The sequence below is a fragment of the Scophthalmus maximus genome, chromosome 6 (assembly GCF_022379125.1).
Source record: "Scophthalmus maximus strain ysfricsl-2021 chromosome 6, ASM2237912v1, whole genome shotgun sequence".
NCBI lineage: Eukaryota > Metazoa > Chordata > Actinopteri > Pleuronectiformes > Scophthalmidae > Scophthalmus > Scophthalmus maximus.
The window spans coordinates 19,735,001-19,760,077 of NC_061520.1; the positions used below are offsets into that span (position 1 = coordinate 19,735,001).

At 46.9% G+C, this 25,077-nt stretch overlaps 1 protein-coding gene across 1 annotated transcript in view; it reads right to left on the reverse strand.

Annotated features, from left to right (window-relative positions):
* Positions 1-14,220, reverse strand: part of tafa4b (TAFA chemokine like family member 4b) — a 21,616-nt gene extending 7,396 nt beyond the window's left edge. The window contains exons 1-4 of the mRNA XM_035631118.2: positions 14,088-14,220; positions 13,078-13,248; positions 12,052-12,167; positions 5,282-5,437 (exon numbers count right to left, since the gene is read on the reverse strand). Coding sequence (XP_035487011.1) covers positions 5,282-5,437; positions 12,052-12,167; positions 13,078-13,088 — 283 coding nt within the window. The 5' untranslated portion in view covers positions 13,089-13,248; positions 14,088-14,220. The remainder of the gene's footprint in view (positions 1-5,281; positions 5,438-12,051; positions 12,168-13,077; positions 13,249-14,087) is intronic.
* Between the last annotated feature and the right edge of the window lie 10,857 nt (positions 14,221-25,077).

Consider the following 25,077-nt stretch of genomic DNA (forward strand, 5'->3'; position numbering starts at 1 on the left):
ACACACACACACACACACAAGAAGTCGGGGGTGGACCCAGAGGTATGAGTACCCTCAGGCATTGTAACCGTTCCACTCAGTGATCCTGGAGTGCAGGAGCAGTTGAAGAGAGGCATCTTTCTCTTCTCTGCCATGATTTGCTCACACACCGAGTCTCTGTTGCCCCTGCTCACACAGGTATGCGTGACGCGGAGAAAAAACACAAGTGGAAAGTGTCGTGGAAAAGCTGTCAGAAAGAGATTATACACACAGTGAACAGTTGCACGCACACACGCGCGCACACACACACGCGCACACACACAGAGAGAGAGAAACAGGCACAAGCAAGGTCTTATGGAGAAGATATTCCAGTAAACAACAGCTGGTTGATGTGTGCAGAAACACCAAACAGGCCCAGTAATGAAACACAGTTTGCCTGCGACCACGTCTCGCACCAAACTAAATCCACTCATCTGCCTTTTTCATCTGTTCCACCGTGCTCTCTGTCTTTCTCTGCCACCAGACACAATTTAGTGGCAGTGTCGGTGAAAAGATTTAAAGCCCGTCATTACTGTAACCCAGTGCCTATTTCTGCCTTTTACTCTGCTACATTTTCAAGAAAATCATTGAACACTTTACTCTACATTTATCTGAACGTTATAGCTATGAGTTGCGCTGCGGATAAAAGCATAGAGCTTCATAGAATGTGACACACTATTAAAGCTGACATAATACAGTATACATATAAAGCGGTTCCATTCAAGCTCTGCGTGCATCGGCTACAATATTGAAAACCACGCAGGCTAACGTGGTGATCATTCCTGGGAGGGGTCATTCCTCTCCACGTCCACTCTTGTGCTGAGTGACACTGATACTTACTTTTATCCGCGCATCATTTTGAAAGCAAGACTTTAACTCGACGGGGACAAGTTTACATTGTTGTTTTGATAACTACATTGCCCGAGTAAATGATCTGAATACTTGTCCATATACTTCACAAGCGAACAGCCAACCGAGCGAGAAGCGACGTCGTACAACAAGATGGTTTTCTTTCAGGACATTGTACACATCTACATCCGCCCCCGGGAGGCGCGTACAAACACAAACACAAACACAAACACAAACACAAACACAAACACAAACACAAACACAAACCGTCGCCAACACTTTCCTAACTAGCCCGGTGAGATTAACCATACTTGGCAGAGCCTCAATTGAGACACAAACTGTTCATTTACCCTGACTACGCTACAGTGAAAGCCAACGGCGGGGACACATCTGGGCTTCACTCAGACCACTCCACAGCCCCAGAGCTTCTTTTTTTTTCCTCCCGTAGAGTAACAGGGAAAAACCAATTAACCGCGCGGCCTCTATTGATTGGCTATTATCAATCCCACCGCTGAAAACCACTGTCCAAATCACCTCAGCATCTGCAGCACCGCACACAACACCCCCACCAGCACGAGTTCTCATAGAAAATATAAAAGCAGAAAGAGGGTGGCTTTCACGCTGAATGAACAAACAAAAAAAAGATCAAGGGAAAAAAAACATCAGGATGAATGGAGTTCACTTGAAAAAGTAAGTCTGACAGTAATGGCCCCCGTGCAGCAGCACAGTAATGGGACCTGCTATCATTTACTCCTCTTTCAGCTCGCATCAATAATGTAACTCCATTCACACTGAGGCTTCTCCACCTGAGAGGGGTTCTCTACCTGAGAGGGGTTCTCTACCTGAGAGAGGTTCTCTACCTGAGAGAGGTTCTCTCCCTGAGAGAGGTTCTCTACCTGAGAGGGGTTCTCTCCCTGAGAGAGGTTCTCTACCTGAGAGGGGTTCTCTCCCTGAGAGAGGTTCTCTACCTGAGAGAGGTTCTCTCCCTGAGAGGGGTTCTCTACCTGAGAGAGGTTCTCTACCTGAGAGGGGTTCTCTACCTGAGAGAGGTTCTCTACCTGAGAGAGGTTCTCTCCCTGAGAGAGGTTCTCTACCTGAGAGGGGTTCTCTACCTGAGAGGGGTTCTCTACCTGAGAGGGGTTCTCTCCCTGAGAGAGGTTCTCTACCTGAGAGAGGTTCTCTCCCTGAGAGAGGTTCTCTACCTGAGAGAGGTTCTCTCCCTGAGAGAGGTTCTCTACCTGAGAGAGGTTCTCTACCTGAGAGAGGTTCTCTACCCGAGAGGGGTTCTCTCCCTGAGAGGGGTTCTCTACCCGAGAGGGGTTCTCTCCCTGAGAGAGGTTCTCTCCCTGAGAGAGGGTTCTCTACCTGAGAGAGGTTCTCTCCCTCAGAGGGGTTCTCTCCCTCAGAGGGGTTCTCTACCTGAGAGGGGTTCTCTCCCTGAGAGGGGTTCTCTACCTGAGAGAGGTTCTCTCCCTGAGAGAGGTTCTCTCCCTGAGAGGGGTTCTCTCCCTGAGAGGGGTTCTCTACCCGAGAGGGGTTCTCTCCCTGAGAGAGGTTCTCTACCTGAGAGAGGTTCTCTCCCTGAGAGAGGTTCTCTCCCTGAGAGAGGTTCTCTCCCTCCGTCAGCGCTCAAGCCGACAGAGGTGAGGGGGAGCGGGAGGGAATGTGTGTGTGTGTGTGTGTGTGTGTGTGTGTGTGTGTGGTTGTGAGTGGAACGGTGTCGGACCAGGTGACATCTCTTGTAACTGTGAACTCAGAGGTCAAGCGTGACTCATTAGGATAAGTGCTGCGGAGCACTGGACTCGGACGTGAGAGGCGAGGTCTGAGTAGGAATTTAGAAAAATTTGTGGTGTGTGTGTGTGTGTGTGTGTGTGTGTGTGTGTGTGTGTGCGTGTGCAGTGATAACCGTCGCCCTAGTAGCTCCTCATCAGTGCCGTTCCTTCCTTTTTAGCAAATGATACTTAGTCTTTGAAGTGAACAAACAAAAGCAAAGCATCAGCCCAGTGCTTATTTTCCCGAAAGGTTGGCAAAGTTTTCACAGGTTTTCCTTATCTATCCCACTTTTCATTACAAAGCCAATCATCTTTGCTCTGGTTGCCTGATTTTCATCATTATCGGGAGATTGTTCCCATACAGGAGCTCATCAAAGAGGCCAAACAACAAATCCACTTGTTTGTTTGGGGCGAAGATGGAGTTGAAATGAACCGGCTGGTGTGTTCCTCGACTCACTCTTTTGAACGGGACAAGCGCCGTCTACTGGCCACACGCAGGAAGAGCAGCGCAAATGGATGAGGGTCGAGACAGATGCTCACTGACATAGATGTGCTTGTTTCACTGTGACAGTAAATAATATGAAAGAAAACATGAGCCGCAAATGATTTTTGGCGAACGAGATTCATATTTTGTTATTCCATAGCCCACATAACATGCACAACATTGAACTATTTCTTTTTTTTGTTTTTTGGTGATATAATGAGGGTTTATGGAAATCCCCAAGGTTTGACAATCAGTCCAGTGTGTTTGGGGTGAATGAGGATTCTCCCGATAGTTATCGCGCTCACATTCCTATTCACGGTCATATTTGCGGGGGAAACCGGAAGTTCAAAGCCTGCAGGACATCTCTTCGTCTCTGTCCACACAACATGGACGAAAAGTCTCCATCCGCTCGGGTTTATCAGTCACTGGGGTCGGTGCGAGTGTGGGATCGGCTCCCACCTCCCGGCCGACCTCAACACTTTAAATAACCCCCTGAGCTTCGGAGATTCTCTGGCGCCACACGCGTGCCAGACAACTGTGTATTTTCACTCCGGGCAGGGGGCTAAGGCGGCGTGATTGGATCATGTTGGCTGACACTGCGCTTGTGATCTCAGCGGAGTATCTGCGGATGATAGGGGTCAGTGACACGACTTGTTTCTTTGCTGGGCAGGAGCTCTCGGAGCGGACGAACGGGCGGAACACAGATCTACGACCACGAGCCCTCGGCTGTCATCCGTCCATCGCTACACGCGCGCGCGCCACGAACCAACAGACACAGACACACACACACACACACACACACACACACACACGTGCGTATGTGTGTGTGTGTGTGAACAGAGTTCAGTGGATAATGATCTGCTCTGTTTGTTTGTTTTAAAGTTATTGACTCAACATAATGATTTGATTCAATGATATTTCTGCCTGTGGTCCGTGCTTGTGTGCTTGCATTGTAAAAGTTATCAGAAGAAAAATACTTTTCTCCTTCCCCATCTGTCGTTCACTCTCGCGGTCTGACTCGACGTGAGGTGAATTGCTGTCCCAAATAGTAAAATCAGGCCTTTTCAAGACCGCAGTTTCAAATGTCCAGTCTTGGCTGACAGCTGTTGCGTATTTTTTGCTCCTCCTTTCGCACATCACGGTGGGAGTGGGGGGGGCGAGGAGACACTCTTGGCAGGGCGTCCATTACCTCCATTAGTGGCTTTGAGCTTCCGTGGGAAATGATGAACTGCACCACTGCCGGACGAGTCGGGCCCGAGATTTACAGCGCGCTTGGATCCCAGGTGCACACGACAAACTGCTGTTTAGTCCCCTTTCGAAAGAAACGTCAGTGTAAACATTGAAATAGCTTTCCAACGACCTGTGACGCATTGATAACCGAACAAAAGGGAATAAAAAAGGGTGCTCGATGGTAACACAGCAGCTTTATCATCACATCTGTCCATCGTCTCCCTGTCTCCGCCCTGCCGTGTTTCTTTAAGGTGTGACTTTACTGATAGACGGATAAAAAAGGCCGGGTGAGGCTTTCAACGACCGTCAAACGGCTTAACTCTGTTTATCAAAGACAAATCTGCTCACGATTCAGGCGAGATGTTTCGTGCGGCGACTGACGCGTAACAAACACTTTTTTTCCAAAGCCTAAATTCTCGTCACGTTGCCAAAAGTTTTCCAAATAAAAAAATCGGTGCAGCCGAATTTTGCGGGGAAACATAATGCACAAGCCTTTTAAATATTTCTCTGTGACCTAGTGGCGCAGCCGTGATGGAGTATGTTCCTGACTGTAGCTGTCATGCAGAGCGCACAGTTTATTGGAATGGACGGTGGACTCCTGACAGCTAGGTCATGTAATGAACGCAATGTGATGTGGTCTAACCACAAGCATGGCCGTCGTGTAGGGGAACAATTCTCCTTCTGTCTGCTGTAGCATCTCTCCCACGCGAGTTGCTTTTATTAAAAAATACAAATGAACATAAATGACGGCTCCCTTTCCTTCTCGGAAAAGACGAGGCTCAATCTGGAGCTCTTTAGGAAAAAAGATGCTTCAAGCCGGACATGAACAACACAGAGGATCTGGATCATGGGGCTGCAAAACACTAGACGAGGAGGATGCTGTCTGAATATACACGGACACAGACACGCGGCCTTGCAGTGATTTTACCTTCCACACACGAAGGTCGCGCTCTGGTGGTGCCAGCGACCTGCCCCGGGAAACAGGAACACTTGACGGTTTGAGAACGCTCCTCAATCTTGTTCTTATTGCAGCAGCGATGGACGTCCACCACTTCACATGTCCCCTGCTTCACCTGGTATGAGACTGAGAGACAGAGACACACACACACACACACACACACACACACAGAGAGAGAGAGAGAGAGAGAAAGGGGAGCAGAAGGGCATTATTTGCGAGAAATTCGTAGACTGTGAGATGTGGCTTATGGGTATTTTCGTGGTTTGTTGTTGTCGGAAAGTATATTTTGTGCTGCAACCCCCCCCCCCCCCTCAAACAATCAAATACACACCGCAACCACTTCTCTTACAATTAAACAAATATCTGGATTTATTATCCCGGTCTCGCTCTCTTTGATTCATAAATATGAAACGCTTTGGTGGTCCTTTTGCTGTCTCGTTCTCCGCCCATGTGCCCTCATTGACGGCATCACGGCGGCAGAGAGAAAACGAGAGCAGACGTGTTGACGAAAATAATCTTTTTTTCTTTTTTTCTTTTCCCTTCGGGACTCCTCTCAGACAAGTAAGCCACAGAGAACAGACGCGCTCATTTCACGAGGGGCTCGTGTGGTGGGAGCAGCCCACTAACAGAACCTGGCCAGAATCCGTCGCTATAGTGACCGTTTGTGTGTAAATGCACCTTTGCACCGTCTGCACGCCTGCACTTCATCTCCGCGGTGCCTGTGCACGTGTGCGTATTTTAGCTCCTTCGTTTGCGTGTGTGTTGCTGAAAAATCATATTTTGCACCGGGATAATTGCTTTCACCCGACACCGCCAACACACGAGCAGCTATTTAGTCTCCCTTCGCTATCTCCACACTTCCCAGGGGGCCTTGCGGCCTTCAACGGTAACGTTCTCCTGACAGCGATGGGACAGAGGGCCGTGGTTTGACTTGAGGTTTTACCCAGAGCTGTCCACCCGGTGGCACGACGCGTCTTTTGCGCGCGCGTGTTTAAGATACCTGCGGAGACAACAACCGTCTTTCGATCGGAAGCGTTGCCGTTCAGTCAAATTGTTTCATATCTTGAGCTAATGCCTTTTGTTGCCAAAGGATAACTATGGCTTCACGCTGATTAAAAAAAGCAACTGACATGGACATTCACATGCATTACGTCTGCCCCGTGTGCCCGAGTACAATGTGTGAAATGTGTTCTGCGGGCTGTCTGTGTCAAATGTTACATTTCACTCAAGCATGTTAAGCCCATGAATCTCTTCGGAGGCAGGGTTTTTGTGGCCACCTAAAGGAAAAATGCCCCCCAGCCCCAAATGTTGGGTAAAACGTTTAGTTAATATAATCTCTGCTCATGGCTTCTGAACGGATTCCAGCCGCCTTATCTCCGCTCTCAAAGCTTGCTGTGCGCTCCTGAGAGTCGCTGGCGCCGGTCTTTCTGTGCACAGCAAACCCTGCTGGCGGCATTAGGACCTATAAGCCTGTTTACAGCCCTGGAAAAACCTTGGTTTTACTGTACCATAGGCTCAGATTTCATTTATGTACGTGACTTTACCCAGACTCCAAAACTTTTCATGCTCTGCTGAATGAGCTTTGCAGGCGGACGCGCGCGCGCGCGCACACACACACAAACACACACACACACACACACACTCAGCACACACACACACACACACTCAGCACGCACATCCACACTCTGCCGAAGGTTCCATTTCTGCAGGCCATGGCCCCGCTCATCCTTTCTGATTTAAAGTTTGTTTGTTCTCTTCTCCAGAGAGCTCCATCAATGATCCCTGGCTCTCTGAGGGCGCCCCTCCGCTATCATCCCTCCACTTTCATTTCCCTCACTTCTCTGTCTCGGGCTCTCCTGAGGCTGGAGCAGCTGCCAGATTAGACACACATGCCCCACCGTCACCCCCACCCCGTCAACTCTCACACACACACACACACACACACACACACAAACACATTTAGCCTTCTATATCTACTGAAATCTAGAATAGAACAGAACTCAATGAGATAGGAAAAGTGGAAAACACAGTTTTAACACAATCAAACCTCTCTGGATTTCATCAGACTCAAGCCCTAATTATCATTGCGGAAAATTAACACCGCTGTGCAGCGGTGCCTGGGTAAAAAACTGGTCAATCGGCCGGCCCCTGTCTCAGAAACAGGCAGCCTGTTAGTGAGGAAGAGAGGGCGAGGGGACCGAGTCACGCAGGAGCAGGAGGAGCGGTGTCACAGGGAGCAGACCGAACAAAGAGCAGCTCGTGTCCCGCTGATGAGGTCAGGAGGTTCACAGGTCTCTACTCTTTACTGGCTGTACAGCAGAGCCGCAACGAGGCTGTTTGTGTTTTTAAAAGTTGCGAAGCCTTTCGAGGTGTGTGTGTGCACGTGTGTGTGTGTGAGCAGTGGAGACTATGCAGCCGGTGGGTGCAGGCTTTATCACGCACAACCAACTGCATGCAGAATCACGCTGGTGGTGATTTGTTGCCTTGTAACATTAACCATCGGTATTAAATGGTGGATAAAATATGATGTGGTTCTTTTTTTGCAGTATTTCAGAAATATTTGTTCTCACCCGCAAGATCACGCTGACAAATTGTACAATCCCACAGTTGCTTGTTTCAAGTTGCTTCCCCCCCCCCCCAACTATGAGTGCAAATGATTCACATCTTTATACCTGCAGAAATGAGCCAATTTTCAACTGGTGGTGAGGTGGCTACACTTTAGCGTTTACCTAAAGTGTAGTGTTTTACCTAATTTCTGAAAAAGAATGTAAATCAGCCGGACGAGTCAGTATGAGGATGATTTGATGTGCTGGTGTATCTGTTAGTCTGTAAGTGTAAAATATGTCATAAAATATGAATCTCTTAAGGGCCATTCTATTATTTATAACCTGAAGCATCCAATGTACACAATCAATGCGCAGAGGTTGTTGGAGAGCCATATAGAGTTTACGGTCCAAAACTATTTAGAAATCAATTCAAAACCATCCACCCTTGTTGCCAAAAAACCCCACAAGACTTCTTGTCTTCATGGCAAACACACCTGTCTGTCGTGACATACTGCCCACGTTGATAGTGTCTAATAGACATATTCCAACATTGTCTTTAAATTGTTGTGTGCATTTCTTATGGAACAATCTTAATAAATATTGCATGCTTAATGCAACTATACTGAACTATGAACCTGTCAACAGAAGAACCTTGCGATTGTCTGCAGCAGACTGTAACTGGGAAGTTCATGAACAAAGAGGCTCATTGTTCCAGGAATTAAAAATCATAAAGTCGAATTTCCTCATTAGCTATTGACACCAAAATCAATTAGGAATCCTAACCGTACAGAACCAATGAGCACAAATTTAAATTAGACAACACCAGGACTCAGAAAAGTGGTCTGGAGGGCAGGGTGGAGTGGTGCAGCTGCAGGGCGCGACAGTCTCTCTTGCCCCTCATCTGCTTAAAAATACCTGTGTTGGGCAGTCGCAGCCCACCTCCCCCACCCCTCTGGCTGTTTACACGTTGCCGTTAAAACCGTTCTGTCACGGCCATCTCAGTGTCAGAGAGCCCGGCACACGCTGAGATGAAAAGACTTCCCGAGCGTGGCCGAATGTTTCTGTGCGTGCGGCAGGCAGAAAGGGAGAGGCACAGGGTCGCGGGGGGCCACAGTGTGCTGGGCAGCCAACAGGCCAGGTTACCTTGAACTGATGGCTTAGCCAGGCGATTGATGTGTTCTGACGGACACAGGCGAGCGGGAAGATTGTGCGATTTATCAAAAGGCGGCGTCTTCCCCTTGTCAATATACCTGACAAAGCGCGTCCGCTGCTCAGAAAAGGCCAGGTATCTGGTCAAATCCGTCTGCAGCAATGTGGAGGGGACACACTGTACGTCTGCGGGACGGCCCGATTAGGACGATGCGTTGAGTGGAACAAGGCGGAAATGGTGTCAAACACATTTTGGCAAATCCTTTTTTAATATAAAGCAACCTATTCATTTACTACACCATAGTTCTCTTTAAACCCCTTTCTCTCTTTTTTTTTTTACCTCTTTAAGCCCACTCACTCATCGCCCCTCCTTACCCCTGCCCTTCCTTGTCCTGGTCCGGCACAGCCCATCAATCCTCCCGACATTATCAGTGTGTAACAGGCCCACATCAGGCATCAGCCATGCTTTTGTGCTAATCACCATAACAAGTTGCTGGTACGGCTGAGTACTCGGGTGCCGCAAATTCCCAATAAAACCTTCTCGCTGAGACCGCGCCATTAACACAGGCTACAGTACAGAAACACGTCTACGTACACAAAGATGTGGTGTAAGATGTGTTTACGACAAGCGTGCTTGTATGTAAAGCATGACTACGACAAAAGGCAGTAGCTCTTTTCATGCAGAAACCTGCTGGGTATGCGGTTCGTCACATGAGCAATGGCGATGCCAGGATGTCCCACCAACAGCCCATGAAGAGATACATACTTCTGGGAACGTTAGATCTGTTTTGCGATCAACAAAGTGTTGAAGCAGGGATTAGGAATGTGTCCATGAAGCCAAACAAAGCCTTTGGTTTGCTAATCATTCTGTAACAGACTTGTGGAACGTTTCCATACCCACGAGTGTTATCGATTCTGCAAGCTAGTAACTGAGCTATAGGTCTCACATTATTTGGAAGAGAAAAGAAGCGCACATGAGACTTTCAGTTTGATCTCATTGTCAAAATACAGGAGGAACTATGAGAACACAGTGGGTGAATTAAGTGGGTGAATTAACCTGCAGGTATATGTGGTTTCAAGAGGAAACCACACAAAAGGTTGGCGTGCATAATAAGTAAATGTGCGTTGCATCACGTCGACATCTCCTGGAATGTGATTTTGCTGTATTGTGACCTGCTTATGAATTGTTCCTTGTAATTGTTATGGACAACAGTGCAGGGCTAAATGAAGTGTGATACATTTGTTCATAAATTTCCACGCAACTTTGTTCTATTTGTGAGAGGGCCAGCTGAGTAATTAATACATCAGTTCATCGGTTTTCCATGTTTCAGCGTTGTGAACGTGGATGTGCATTTTGTTTGTGTTATTTTGCAGGAATAGAATTTCCATTATCTATCTATTATTGTCTTAATTGCCAGGCAACGGGTCTCATAAAGACAGGGAAGACAATATACAATACGCGGTGGTTTTATGGTGTCCCATGTTTCATTTCTTATTCATTTTCTTTTAGATTACATTAATCGGTTTTCAGATAATTCATGCAACACTAGCCAAGTGTTCATGTGCTGAGAGGGAACGTGGGAGTGTGTGAGGAAAATGTGTGGTAGATGGTAAATGTCTGTAGCTTTTACACTCCTCAGAGTGCTGCTACAACAAGACAAAAAAAGGAAGCAGGGTGCTTTTTCACTTTCATTTAAATGTCAGTCCCATCGTGTCTGATTGGTTAGTTGACATTCATTGCGCCTGTTCCCATTAAAGATTGGTTTTTGAGGTGTTTTTTTTGCAAAACGACAGATTGCCTTTGAGAATGACACCGAGTAAAAGAGACTATGATAAAAAAATGAAAAAAAGATTCCAGAGAAGCACTTTTTGACCTCTAGAGCCACCGTGTGGCAGCAAATGGTACGTCACCAGAAAGCCGCATCGAAAACAAATGCCTCACTGACCTGCCCACTAGACAGCACTTCAGTGGACGTCTGCCGCCAATTGTTCCTCAGCTACAAACCGCTGTTTGTGCGTGGTGTTGGTGTCTGCAGCCAAAGTCTTAAACTGTGACTAATTAAAGTAAGGACTCTTAATAAAAAGCACAGGTCTTTTTTGGGAGAGAGTCTTGGAGGAGGAACGAGAAGGGCGCGGCGTGCCCACGCTGACCTTCACAATACACAGGGCCTGTAATTAGCGGTGTCCCTGCCATAAGCAGGCCGCCTCCTCTCCATCAAAGGGGAAACTAATACCATCACTCACGACGCGGACTGGGTGCTGGAAGCATTTCTGTGCCACGTAAAGGTCACCTTGCAGAACACGGGCAGTGAGGGCGAAGAGACAATTAAGGACATTGTCGTAATTAAGTCCGAGGAGGAAGTGGCTTGGGAAGATGCGGCACAACAAATCTGAGCGCGAGATCCTGTGTGACTCAGCACAACTGTCCCAGTAGCCGGACCCAATGAATTATTAATGTGTGACTGTAACAATGACCGTACTGACGATGAGGGAGCTGGCCTTTTTCTTTTTGGTTGGGGGGGAGGCATGTCTCCGTGTAGGGTGGAGGGGCTGCACAGTTTTGCATATTGATTTAGGCGTTGGCAATTATGAGCCTGAGGATTGGAAGTCGCGGGCCTCCGTGGCCTCTCCTACATGACACATGAGCCCTATTCCACACAACCGGACCACAAACACTCAGGCCACCTGAGAACAGCCGCACCTCTGACCTGCCGAACAACTGCAACCAGATCGCAGATCAGATCGCACCCACGCGGATCTATTTGTGTTGACAGCTTCTGCAGCACAAGTGCCATTTGTTTCTGTTGGGGCTCGATCAGTCAAGCTGCCGAGTGTTTGCATCCGAGAAAAAAACGCGAGGTCTTGTCTAGATAACATTGTGTCATACATTGACATTGTTCCCACTCAGAGCCCTCCTCCAGCGGGTTGGGGACGGTTCGCTCCGCGACAGGCTCGGGGAACATGTGTTGTGCCTCTGCAGTGACAGTGTAATTAACCTCTCTTGGTGATGGGAAGAGGGGGTGTTCGGAGCAAGACCCGGTGTACCTGTCGGTCCCCGATGGTTACGGCTGCCGGCGGACACGGGGTCGACGCAGAGCATCACCAAGGCAACGAGGAAGGCCACCTGCAAAGGCCAAGCTGACCTCCCCCACAGTTTCATCCTGAGAGATGAACAGGGGAGAGGAAGGGGCAAAGAGGAAGCAAAGGGGGATGCGAAAAAAGAGATTAGGACAACCACAACCACCACAACCACCCCCAAACAAACTGCACAGCAAACAGAGAAAATATTGCTTTGGGAACAAGCAGCAACAATGTGAGAGGTGAGCGAGGAAAGGTCAAAGGAAAAAATGACAAGACGGAGAAAATTTTTAGGCTCACTAGTAGGCTATAGAGTTTTTCATGCCTATTAATATGATAAGGATTCTGGCAACAGACAATTATTAAAAATAAAGGTTGCAATAAAAGAAAAATATGGGTCGGCCCAGAAATAATAATAATAAGTGGTTAAGGGCTGCAGCTAATCTTTATTTTGTTGATAGTTAGTTAGTTGATTATTGAGCAGAGTGATTAATTGACGAATATGCTTTGTCTAACCCACAGTGCAAAACTAAAATATATTCTGTTAACAATCGTTAAAAAGGCAAAGAATATCTGAGTAGCTGAAATTAGTCTGGGAAAAATAACTGAAATCATCAATTAACAAAATAGTTGCTGATTAATTTTCTGTTGATTGCCGAAGAGTTTAGCTTTACTGTTGTTTGGATGTTATTAGTCCCGAATGACGTGCTGATTAATCTTACATTTACCAGATAATTAATGGACAAAGAACTGTGACAATGGATAAATTGCTGAAGGTATTTTTCAAAAGAAGGGACAATTCCGGCTTCTAGAATGTGAATATTTGATGATTTTCTCTGCTTTATATTCATTGAAGTCAATATCTTGAGTACTGACAAATTTTGATCGGCATTTTCACTATTTTCCACAAAAAAAATTACAAAACAATAACGGTTAATGGAGATAATCATAATAAGAAATTAAGTTTTATCATTATGTAGGATATCATCTCACCTGTTGGTCATCTGTCTCTTTTGATTTCTCTTCCACTGAGTAGCTCCTCTAAAGGCAGGGGGTACGGGCCATGGCTGCCCTCACTCACGCCTCAGCCCTCTGTCGCCTCCTCCTCTTCTTCCTCGTCTCACTCCTGTTTCTCCTCTTCTTCTCCTCAAACAGAAGAAGCCCCTGGAGAGGAAGTACAAAGACATCCAGTCAGAGAGGTCAGGTCTGCCCAGGGCTTCCTCAGTGACCTCCAATGGCCTTGTATGAAGGTCCACACACACACGCACACACATGCACCAACAAACACACTCACAAACACACACACACTCTCACACGCACGCACGCACACGCACACGCACACGCACACACACACACACACACACACACACACACAGGGGTACAGTAGAGATGTGAAGGCCTAGATTCAGTCAGATCCATTGTTTACAATAGGTTCACCTACCCCCAGGCTAAATGTGATCCCCACTCTAGTCATCACACACAGCTCCCCCCTCTCTCTCTCTCTCCATCACACACACACACACACGCACATCATGTACAGACACATACACAGATGGACACGCTAAGACAGTGTACTTAAAACAGTAAAACTTAAATGTAAATGGGTGCACGTGAGGAAAAACCCTAACCCAGAATAGCCTCATCAGTCCATCAAACACTTGATAAACACAAGTTGATGCTCCGCACACACACAAACACACACACGTACACAAACACACACATACTGTACACAGCGCAGAGTGTTTGCAAGGTAAACTCAAACAGTGTTGGAGGAAAGCAGGTGAGACTCCCTCTAATTACAGCTGAGTGACAGCTTCTTGTGTGTGTGTGTGTTTGCACGTCTACAAACCCATACACACACACACACACTCACACAGGGTAAATAACCATCCCGCCAGTTGGAGTGTGTTAACACATCTCTCTTTACAAAGGGACTAACTCTGCAATCTAAATGAAAGACAACAGATTCAGATTAATAACAAAATGTTCTCCCCTCCTCGAACCTTCATTATTCATCACGACTCATTGATATGCAGCGCGGCCTGCTCAAATATGCTCAGAAACTTCCCGGGAAGGTGTCAGCTCCCGCCAAGTCTGACGCCTCCTCTGGGCCATCAGTGTGGTGCCACTGCCCCCTGGTGGAGAACAAACCATGAGGCACAGATCAGTCAAAGATTGAGCAGGAACAGGCCTGGGAGTTCTGCATGAGTGTGAGAAACTGGAACGGCAGTGAAAGTGAGAGAGAATGAGTGCGTGTGACAGCGAAAAGACAAATCATTTTTCAAAACAACACCAATGAGCGGCACAGGTCAGGAAGATGGGAGCACGAGGAAGACATAAGAGATGCGAGATGGTGAGAGGGCAGAAAATGAAAGAAAAGCAATTTCAGGTTATATATCCTGGATTATGTATATAATGTAAGCAGAAATGTTGCATTAGGAAGAGGATGAATATGCTTCTGCAGAGGAAGTGGAATGCAAATGTAGAAACAATATCAGTGCCATCTTGTACCGTATTTGAGTATTTAAGATTAGCATTTTGTGTGTTTATTTGGTTTTTCTGTTTTTGACAAGTGCATATTTGTGCCGGTGTGTGTGTGTGTGTGTGTGTTAGTGCATGCGTGCGAGCGTGTGTGTGTGGTGATTAGGCATGCTGCATAGCAGCACAGTAGCCCATTTCTTATTCCTCTTATTCTCGGGGCCATGGCACGCATTTTTATCAGCTTTCTTCTCTGATACACTCATTAAAAGGGCACGAGTGCGAGTGCGTGTGTGTGTGTGTGTGTGTGTGTGCGTATGCGTGTGCGTGTGCGTGTGCGTCTGTGTGCACGTGTGCGTGTGCATGTATGCAGTTCAGTTCACTCTTCAGGACAAAAAAAAGCGTCCCATCAGTCACAACGATGATGTCACCTCTGGTGGGTCTCACACATTTCCACAGATTGCCTTATAACAGAGCAATAAACAAGACAAGCTGAGCTCATGCTCAAGGAGACACTATCTCCCACATGTTCATATAAAACATTCAAGTCACCAAAAAAGGCACACGTGTCTCTGGGGACATCGTGTTGACGGAGACAGAAATGTGTGTGTGTGTGTGTGTGTGTGTGTGTGTGGGGCTCAGCTGGTCATCACGTCTCTGAGAAGTTGTTGGATTTGGCAGCACACACACAAACACACTCTACCGTTAACAAACATGCTCAAGATTATCCGAGAACATCAAGTCTCGCTCCTTCTAAAATTACCCTTCCTTCTTCATCACCCTCTCCACCCCCCTCCCTCTCTGTCTGAGGGGTTGAAGGGCTGGCTTGTGTCATTTCTTGCAGTAATCACACAGTGGTGACACGGGGGCTCATTGACATGCAATGAGATCGGCCCACCTCGGCCACAAATATATCTTTGTGCCCTGCATCTAAACGGCATCATCTGCTCGCACTCCTCGAGTACACGTCGCACAATCACCGGCATAAAAAATATGCGCGCACCTCATCTGCAAATAGAGTGACCTTATGTGCCACATCAGGAAACGTGTGTGTGTGCGCGACACATGTCAAATATACAATATAAAACACTGTCTGAGTGATGAGGATGATACCGGCTGTTTGTCAGTCAGAGAGATGTAATCATTTACCAGGACAGCACAGCAAGTTCCCGTTCCCAGTAACCGAGCTCCTGCAAAGAATAGATACTGCAATATTACCTGATAATCTAACCATGTTCATCCCTGGGCTTTTTGAGAATATCTCTGGTTTTATCTTCCTTAAATGTCTTATCTCTCTTTGGAGTAATTGCATTTTTCCTAAAGTGCTGTTTGTCAGACTCGATGACAACAACTATGGAATGAGATGGACATTTTTTAAAGTCTGTCTCACATTGTTTGACTCGATAGTCCCGTGATTAAACTGTGATTGACTTTTGCTGGTCACGTAAATATTAAGATGTTGGTCATACGGTTGATTCATCAATATGAATCGATTTTTAATCTGGCACATGAACAGGTCAAAATGGATTCATATTTTGAACATATTTTGTGTCTGGATGAGTCTATGATACTTTATATGAAATCAACATTTCAGTGACCTGCTGAGCTTTTATTATACCTACCGGCGACAAGTTTCATGAAGTAATAATAAACCAAGATCAAATGATCAAGACATAACTAAATCAAAACCAGCAGGATGAAAGAAACATGAAAATTCCCTGCGCATAATTACGCCCACATTAGGATTTACTCTTTTAAATTTCATCGAGCTCGAAGCCCTTTCCTTTTTCCAAACTACACGTCTAGTTCTTTTACTGACACGTTATATTGGCTAATTCAAAGCACCAATATTTTTCTTTATTAAATATCAGACATTTTATATTATCGCTTACAGACAGTTGGGTCATGTAGTGAGTTACACAGTTACATAAAAACTTCAGTGAATTGTATATATTTCTTATTCAGGGGCAGTTTTTTTTCCTATTATAAAAGGGATTCAGAGGGTCGTTAACTAGAGAAATAGTTTAAGTCCGCGGATTTACTTTACATCAAATATGGAATGAAGTAAAGCTGGAGGAATTCCTAGGTCCCAGATAGAGGAGCAAAAAGATGTCAGCATTGCTTTTGTCTGTCTGTGGGTTTTGTTTGTTCTCCAGTGTGCATGTGTGAAAAATGGAAAGGCAGTGGGACTGAAGACCACACACGCATCACACCCGCATTCTGATTTTGCTGTGCCCAGACACAGACCGAGCAGAGGAAAAAGCACATCAGTGTAAAACAAAGTGCATCTCCCAGAGGCGGAAGGATATCGAAAAATGAAACGAGCGAGAGCACAGAGCCCAATGGAATCCCATGTGAAGCGCTTTCGGATTTCTGCCGATATGCACAGTATTAACATTCAGTTAGGGTGTGTAATGTTCAGCGTCTATATATTTGTCTAAACCGTCACAGCACACACTGCTCCTCGCCATTTCCTCTGGGTCGCTGGGCAGATAGAGCGGGTGTGTGCCCACCCACAAAAGCACACCCTCACACACACGGAGACTCACACAGACTTAACACTAACACAGCGGTGTGTATTCAGAAGCCAGAGCCCCCTTACATTTCTTCTCTCCCCTCGTGATCAACCCGCTATTTTCCTGGTTGTTATTCGTCCCTGCCTCCTTCCGTGCGTGTGCATCTCTCTCTTTTCCCACTTTTCTCCCTTTTATCAGCGTGCACAAGATTATCTCTAGCTTCCACCCCTCCCACTGTTTTCTGTTTGCTGCAAACAAAGTCAATAACCCCCCCCCCCCCGACTACAAGTCCTAATCCTGTGCCAACAAATTTTGCACCGTATACATGAGCGTGTGCCACAGGGTGTGTGAAGCGGTGCCAGAATGTGCATGGGAGTTGCATGGAAGAGGAAACAGTGGACATACTGCATGTGAGTCAGACACATGACACACACACACTCACACACACACACACACACACACTATACAGGCCGCAGTTCTATGTCAGTGTGGAATTAGAAGCTAAAAACTATATGCAAGCCGTGGAAGGCACCTTATGTACTCATACTGATACATACTGGTACACACACATGCATGAATAAATGATGTGCATAATTCATGTATGTGCATGAATTGCACACATTTGTCGCTACGTGTTACAACGTTGTATTAATACTTCACACAACTCACACGCACTGCGATTTTCTTTGCATGCGGAAGCTCTGCTGCACCACAGTAGTGCCATCATTGTGTCCTCTTAAATTGGCACGAGCAAATATTTGGGTACAATCGTCTATGGATTCTTCATTACAGTGCCCGTAGCTGTGTAATAAATACTATAATGTGTTCCGGAGAGAGTTAAGTGTACATTTCTAATACTTCATAACAGCTGGTTCTTTATGGGTTATTCCATAGCTTAGGTCGCACATTATATAACATTGCGCCTCTTTACTGCCATCCATTTGCCCCACCACCACCAAACCCCAAACTGTATTGTAACCTCCGATAAACCAACCAGCAATTAAGTGGTGGATCCTCTGTTTGGTGAAATGTCCATATGGGGAACGACAGCGGAGAGAGTCGGAGTCTGGATCCAGGGCCATTACCTGGCTCTGGTATTGACTGCGGAGTTCAGAGAATGGCCTTGGCACTAAGGTACCATTACAGCCCGATTGATCGGCCTGCACTTAAGTCCAAATCCCACCTTGTTGCACAAGCCATCGTCTCAGGATCCGGTGACCACGGAAGGTACGTTGTGTGTTTGTGGAGCTCTGTGTGTGTGTGTGTGTGTGTGTGTGTGTGTGTGTGTGTGTGTGTCCAAGAGGCTGTTTCATCGGTTTTTTTTTTTTTTGTGTGTATCTTGACCCTCCCCCTCTTTCGTAAAGACAGAAATAGTCAGACTCCTGACGCAGTCATCTCTCCAACTGGCTTACGCATACAAACATGTTTGCGGACTCGCGCTACATTCACAAGGATCGGTCCACGGTCGCGTGGACAGTCACCGTCCCGTTTATGATGAAAGCACCTGCCACGTTCAAAAAATTCTCACAAAATGATTTTAACAATAACAGCCTCTCCCTGGTAAAGCAGAGGAGCTGGAGAGGCATTTGTGGTGTGTGTGTGTGTGTGTGTGTGTGTGTGTGTGTGTGTGACTTGTTTTGCGGAGGGGAAAAGAAAACCACAGACGCTTACAGGCTAATAAACATGCGAACACAACAAGTCTGTGAATACAGTTTGGGTTTGAAGTATATTGCTTAAAGCCCAACATCCAGCGTGGGCCATCCCTGACCGGAGCGTCACTACTCAGAGCCACCGAGAGACGGAGGCACGGCCCGGGCCGTAAATCCAGCGCACTCTGCTAAAGCAATAAAAGGCCGTTAAAAGTCACTTTTAGAGAGAGGTGGAAACAAAAGGAGATGCTTTTAGATGGCTGTGTACACACACACACACACACACACACACACACACACATTTGTTTTGGCAGGTTTACTTGCTCTCTGCTCAAGACAAACTAGGTATCTGCAATATTTATGCCTTTCTCCTGTTTTCTCTTTTTTTACTGTAGATTTAGAGCAGTAAATTGTCATCTTTACGTATCATTTTACTCACTCACTTCACTCTCCTGCCTTCCTTCCTTCCTGCAAGGTCTACTGTCAGGTTTCCTGTTAGGATGCTTTGGTAACGGCACTTGTGTATGCAGGCACACGCACGCACACACTTACATGCACAACTGCATACGTTGAGTTGCCTTTCACCTCCTTGCTTTACTATTTGTAGGCACTACGTGATGCCAGACTTGTCTACAGCGTGCTTCTCTTCCGTCTTTCTTTCTTTAACTTGCCTCTCTTTTCCTTTTTTCAAAGCAAAGCATCTTTGCTCTTATCAACTCCGGTACTGTCGACTACATTTTCTTGCCTTTCCAACGTGTAGAAGTGAAGGGTCAAAACACGCAGGTGTATGGACAGGTGTGCGCAGGAACGTGTGCAGGGAGGAGGAGGAGGGCGGCAGCACGACCAGGGGGGGGGGGGGGGGTATCGAATGGCGGCCCTCAGCCAAAAGGAAAAAAACAGGCCGAGGCCCTGACAGTGACTCTCCGGGGAGCGGCGGCAATTCATTGTGCTTTGTGCCCAAATTATGATTAATGGAAAAACAAACAACCTTGATGTGGAGCCCGCCTTGATTTTTCTATGCGCTTCGACCTCGGTCTAGTCGCAGGCAGCTCCGCCCTGTGCTCAGGGAAAAGCACCAGACAGACACACATTGAACTCCAACTCTGGGCCCCATGTGGCTTTTTGCACAACATCTCCAAATCAATGGACACACGGATGAAGGGGCTCACTCACTGCTGCTTCGACAGCCTCTCCACACACAACACAACACACACACACACACACACACACACACACACACACAGACAGACAGAAACTCATATCTGCAGACAAACCGACATCTTGATTCTATCAGTCCCCTCTGCTGCTAATGACCAGATTGCGAGTAATCATATTAATTACTGTGCGTGCCACGCCTGTCAATAGTGCAGCCAGGGGGAAGGGAGCGTCTGATATATAAGTAAGGGAAAGAAAAGAGACAAAAGGGAGGGAAACGGAAAAAAAAACTTACGAGATGAAGTAGTTGGAGAAAAAGAGATCAGATGGGCCGAGAAGGAGGGAGAGAAGGGGGAAAGAGAGGTCGGGAAAATAGAGTGCGCGAGAGCAAGAGAGAGACAAAGACGGAGCGAGGAGAGAGACAGAGAGAGAGAGAGAGAGACGGAGCGAGGAGAGAGACAGAGAGAGAGAGAGAGAGAGAGAGAGAGAGAGAGAGAGAGAGAGGAAGCCTGATCAATTGTTCATTTTACAAAGTCACTGAGACGTGTCAGCAGTGTCAATAAGTGAATTAATTTGTCTGTGGGTCTCTGGAGCATGACACCATATCACTCTGCTCCCCTGAGACACGCAGGGCCTCTAACCCTCACACATCCCAAGACACACACACACACACACACACACACACAGACACACACAGACACACACACACACACACACAGACACACACACACAGACACACACTCACACACACACACACACACACACACACACACAGACACACACAGACACACACACAGACACACACACACACACACACACAGACACACACACACACACACACACACAGACAGACAGACACACACACACACACACACACACACACACACACACACACTCACACACACACAGCAATTCCACACAAGGATCGTAGAAGGATATCAAAAAATGAATATGCTGATGCAAAAAAACATTTTCGTACAGATGTACTTGCTTGTAGAGGCAATTGCGCACCACACACACAAATGCTATTTTATTTAATGATTTGGTTGAACTTGGCTTACACTGATTCCCTGTGGACTAACCCTACAGCCTTAGCAATAATCCCTCCACGTCTAACCTGAACTCTACCATAAAACAACTCAAAATGAGGAGGGTTTTTTTCTGTTGTTCTTGTCCCCCCCCCGTCCCCCGTCCCCCCCGATAGCAACTTGTTTTTTAAAGCAAGATATAGTTTGATAGTAATAATTGTCAGTTATTACATCCTGGATAAGAAATGTGTAAATCTGTTCATCCACCTCCTCTACAACACACACACCTTAGCGATTCATCCTCAGCTGAGCAGCTATCCCCCCCGGGGGGGGGGGGAATAGCAATCCTCAGCCGGTGACTGACATCAGTCAGCCACCAACGGGGACCCTCGATCGCCCGCTGCCTGCTGTTTTCATTACAAAGCCATCACCCCCAGCGTGCACGCACATAAACTGTGCGCGCGCACACGCATTTACACACACTCGCTCGCTGCTCTGACAGATTTCCCCTTGGCCCAGACTATCCTCTGATGAAGCCTTTTCTCTAACACATATCCATTCAATCCAGCACTGCCTTCAGCTAACACCCACACAGGACCCTGGCTTCCTCTCCTGCTCCTCCTCCATCCACCCAGGGGTTAACCCCCCCCCCCCATGAGGGCAGCTGCGAGGCCACCACCGCACCTTCAGTGGACCCCCGCTGCAGCACTTGCTGGGAGATTTTCATAATTCATACATACATACCATCATTTCAACACACTCACACTGCCGCTCGCCGTAACCAGCACATCTGCCAGCTGCCAGAGAGGAGCGAACAGGCACAGGCTTTCTGTCACACACACTCACGCGAGTGGAAGCAGCAGATTGCATCCAAGGTGATAGATGGAGCACTATGGGAAGGAACTGTGCCTGTTCAATTACAATCATTACTATCAATTAGGGAGATTTGTCATGGTCAAAGTGAGTCGGAGCTGTGGAGAAAATCACCTTGAGGCCTGCGATGTGATGTTATTTTTAAGTTGGGTTTTTTTTCTGCAAAATGGTTACGGTGTCCTCAAAACTCTTGCCATATTTGAAATGACTATTATTAAACCATAAATGAGTTACTCCAAAACTCCAAGCAGATGTTTGAAAAAAAACCAACAATACCTCGGCAGTAGAGGACACTTTAAAAGCACTTCACACGTTCAAGGACTGCAGGAGGAGGCCATGTAGCAGTGTGAGCTGCCTGTCACAGCAGGACATGTTAGACAGAACTGGAGAGTAGACCAAGGCCTCTCTGACTGACTGACTGGCTGAGTGGGGGACAAAGAACATGAACAGTTGTGAAGATACAACATGAGACGTCCACCATCTGGACCAGCCACTCTTTCTTAAATTATTAGTGTGAAAGTAAAACCCAAAGTTCTAACCTCTGTTTAAAGGAATTTTTTAAAAATATCAACTGTGTTTTAGTGCTTCTTCTATTGATCTGCACAGCGGTGTGGGTAAACTAATATGTAGTTACTCTTCTGTGGTGGTAGTGATAACACAGAGGACATGTTGATCATAGACACTATGGCCTTGACAAAACAAGAAGGCAGATAAGAGTGTAAGTGCATCCATCACATATAAAGTTTTCAAGAAAAGGTATGTATATTTTTTCTCCAAACAAAATGTGAGTAAAAGTACAAAATACTCAATTAAAATGCCAAATATAAATGTCAAAGCCTGACCAACACTGGATTTTTTTTTAATTTAAGGATATCTCAGCTAATAGGTTATTTATAAAAAAAATACATATCAATCAACCCGTCTATAAATGGATTATATTTGTTTTTTTGAGAATTGTGAACAAGATACAAAACATAATAAACACGGTATTTTTACAGTTGTCTGGTTGTTGATGCTGACAGTGTTTCAAAATTAAAATAATGTGTGTGTAATGCCGGTTCTGGATCACTGATACTGAAACCCCTGCAATAAGTTAATATCTGCATATATATGATGTATATCAGCCTGGTCGATCCATCATCTCTGTTTGTTTGGAGCTGGAAACAGAAACAAAATTATTCAAATTTCCCTTATTTACATAAAGTTTGTGGATTCTTGAGGCGGACTACACCAAAGGTAGAATCATTCTGAGCTTGAGTATTTCAACAGGTATCACATGTTACACTGTAAAACTGTCTGTAACATCTGAACTTTACCCTCTCTTACCCGGGGTCATGACCTCTGTCCAATTGCGGTTGAGACGAGAGACGGATGCACACCGGAGGCACACACTCATTGATCTGATATCTCTCCTTCCTCCATCACAGTCGTGCATCTCCTGCTTGAGGAGAGACATCAGTCCACGAGTCCATTTCCCCAAAACCTGATTTCATGAGGATGAGTGAAGGCGTTATTGTCCACTCCTTTTTCGCAATGCTAATCCATGCCCCCTGACTCGATACACCCAGAGGCTGCCCGAGATGAAAAGTGGTCCGGGACACTGTCGTTTACAAATGAGAGGTCTTTCTTCATCCTTCTGCCCATGGCATGAAAGAATGGCTCTTTTCTTTTCTTTTCTCCTTTTCCCTCTCCTCCTCTTCCTCTCAGTTGGGAAGTAGCCATTAATCACAGTCAATCTGTCAATGCCAGTGTGCATGTGTGTATGTATGTGTGTGTGTGTGTGTGTGTGTGTGTTCTCCAATCTGTCACGCCACTCTCACCTCACCAGTACTACATGTCTGCTCCTGGACTATATTTTCTCTCCGTTATACACGAACAGCACAAAGATACAAAAGATTCCATGCTGCAAAGTTTATCCTATTACTTGCACACAGAGACACATATCATTTCACATATAGGACGCCTATTTCTCCTTCTCTCTCTCACACACACACACACACACACACACACACAATCCCCTTTCCTTGCCTCAGCTCTCACAAATATTTCGTCTGTCTCTCCAGCTCATTTCTCTCGCCTCCCTCGCTCCGCTCTCTGCCGCCCGCCGCCTCTCTGCTTGGACGTGTCCTCGTGCACAATCACAAATGCACACAATCCATTCCCCCTTGTTCCCAGCCAGTCATCCTGAACAGCCCTCTGTGGGGATAAGCAGATAGGATAGGCTGTTGAAACACGTAGAGCTAAATGGCCCCTCCGAGGAAACTGTCTGTCCCACGGCAGGGAGCTGCTAGGAGGACAGGGGGGCGTAGAGGAAGGGTTCGGATGAGAGAAAGCCCGGCGTGAGGAGTAATTGCTGTGTGTGTGTGTGTGTGTGTGTGGGGGGGGGGGGGGGAGTGCAGTAGGAGGAAGGGAGGGTGGGTGTGAGGCAATGGAGAAAGGTGACAAAGACAGAGGAGAAGCCATCCACTGCAGACACACCGTCATTGTGCCACCGTCATACAGGTGTGTGTGTGTGTGTGTGTGTGGGTGTGCGCGTGGGACAGCTGGGTGACAGGGGGTCAGGTTGGAGAGAGTAATCTCCCCAGGATTAAGAGTGCTGCTCCCGTGTTAATGCGACTGTCAATGAGAATTAAGTCCCCTGGACCGATCTCTCCACCAGGCTCTCCTCCCCTCTCCTCCCCTCTCCTCTCCTCTCCTCTCCTCTCCCCCCTCCTCTCCGCCCTGTCACACTAATGACACCACTTTCTGTGGAGTGCCAGTGCCGCGCGCCGAAAACAATGGGGGAATAATTACACTCTCTCAATACAGTACAAATTGCACAGTGGAGCAGCGGGACGGCGAGAGACATCAGGGGAGAGTGAGAGAGGGGGGCAGAGAGGGATGGGAGAGGGAGAGGGAGAGGTGGAGACAAGAATGACTAACAATTACAACACGATAGGGGTTGGGTCTCATTACTGCGCCCATTAACATGCACCAAGTAATATTCCCCTCTCAGTGCGTGTGTGTGTGTGTGTGTGTTGGGATGGGGGAGGGTGGGGGGTTGCGTGCGTGCACGTGCGCCCAATGGAGTGTGCCCACTGGGTTCTGCAACACACCTCCCTGTGCGCAATCTGCTCGCAGAGCCCGGCGGCACCTCGTTTCTCTCCCACACGCCTGAGCTCCGCGCGCTCTCCCCTCTGCTCCCATGCAGCCGGGTCACGATCCACGCAAAGCGATTACAACAGAGCCCGGTCAGCGGAGCATCCTCGCAGAATCACTCGCAACAATTCCGACCGATTTATTTTTTATTTTCAT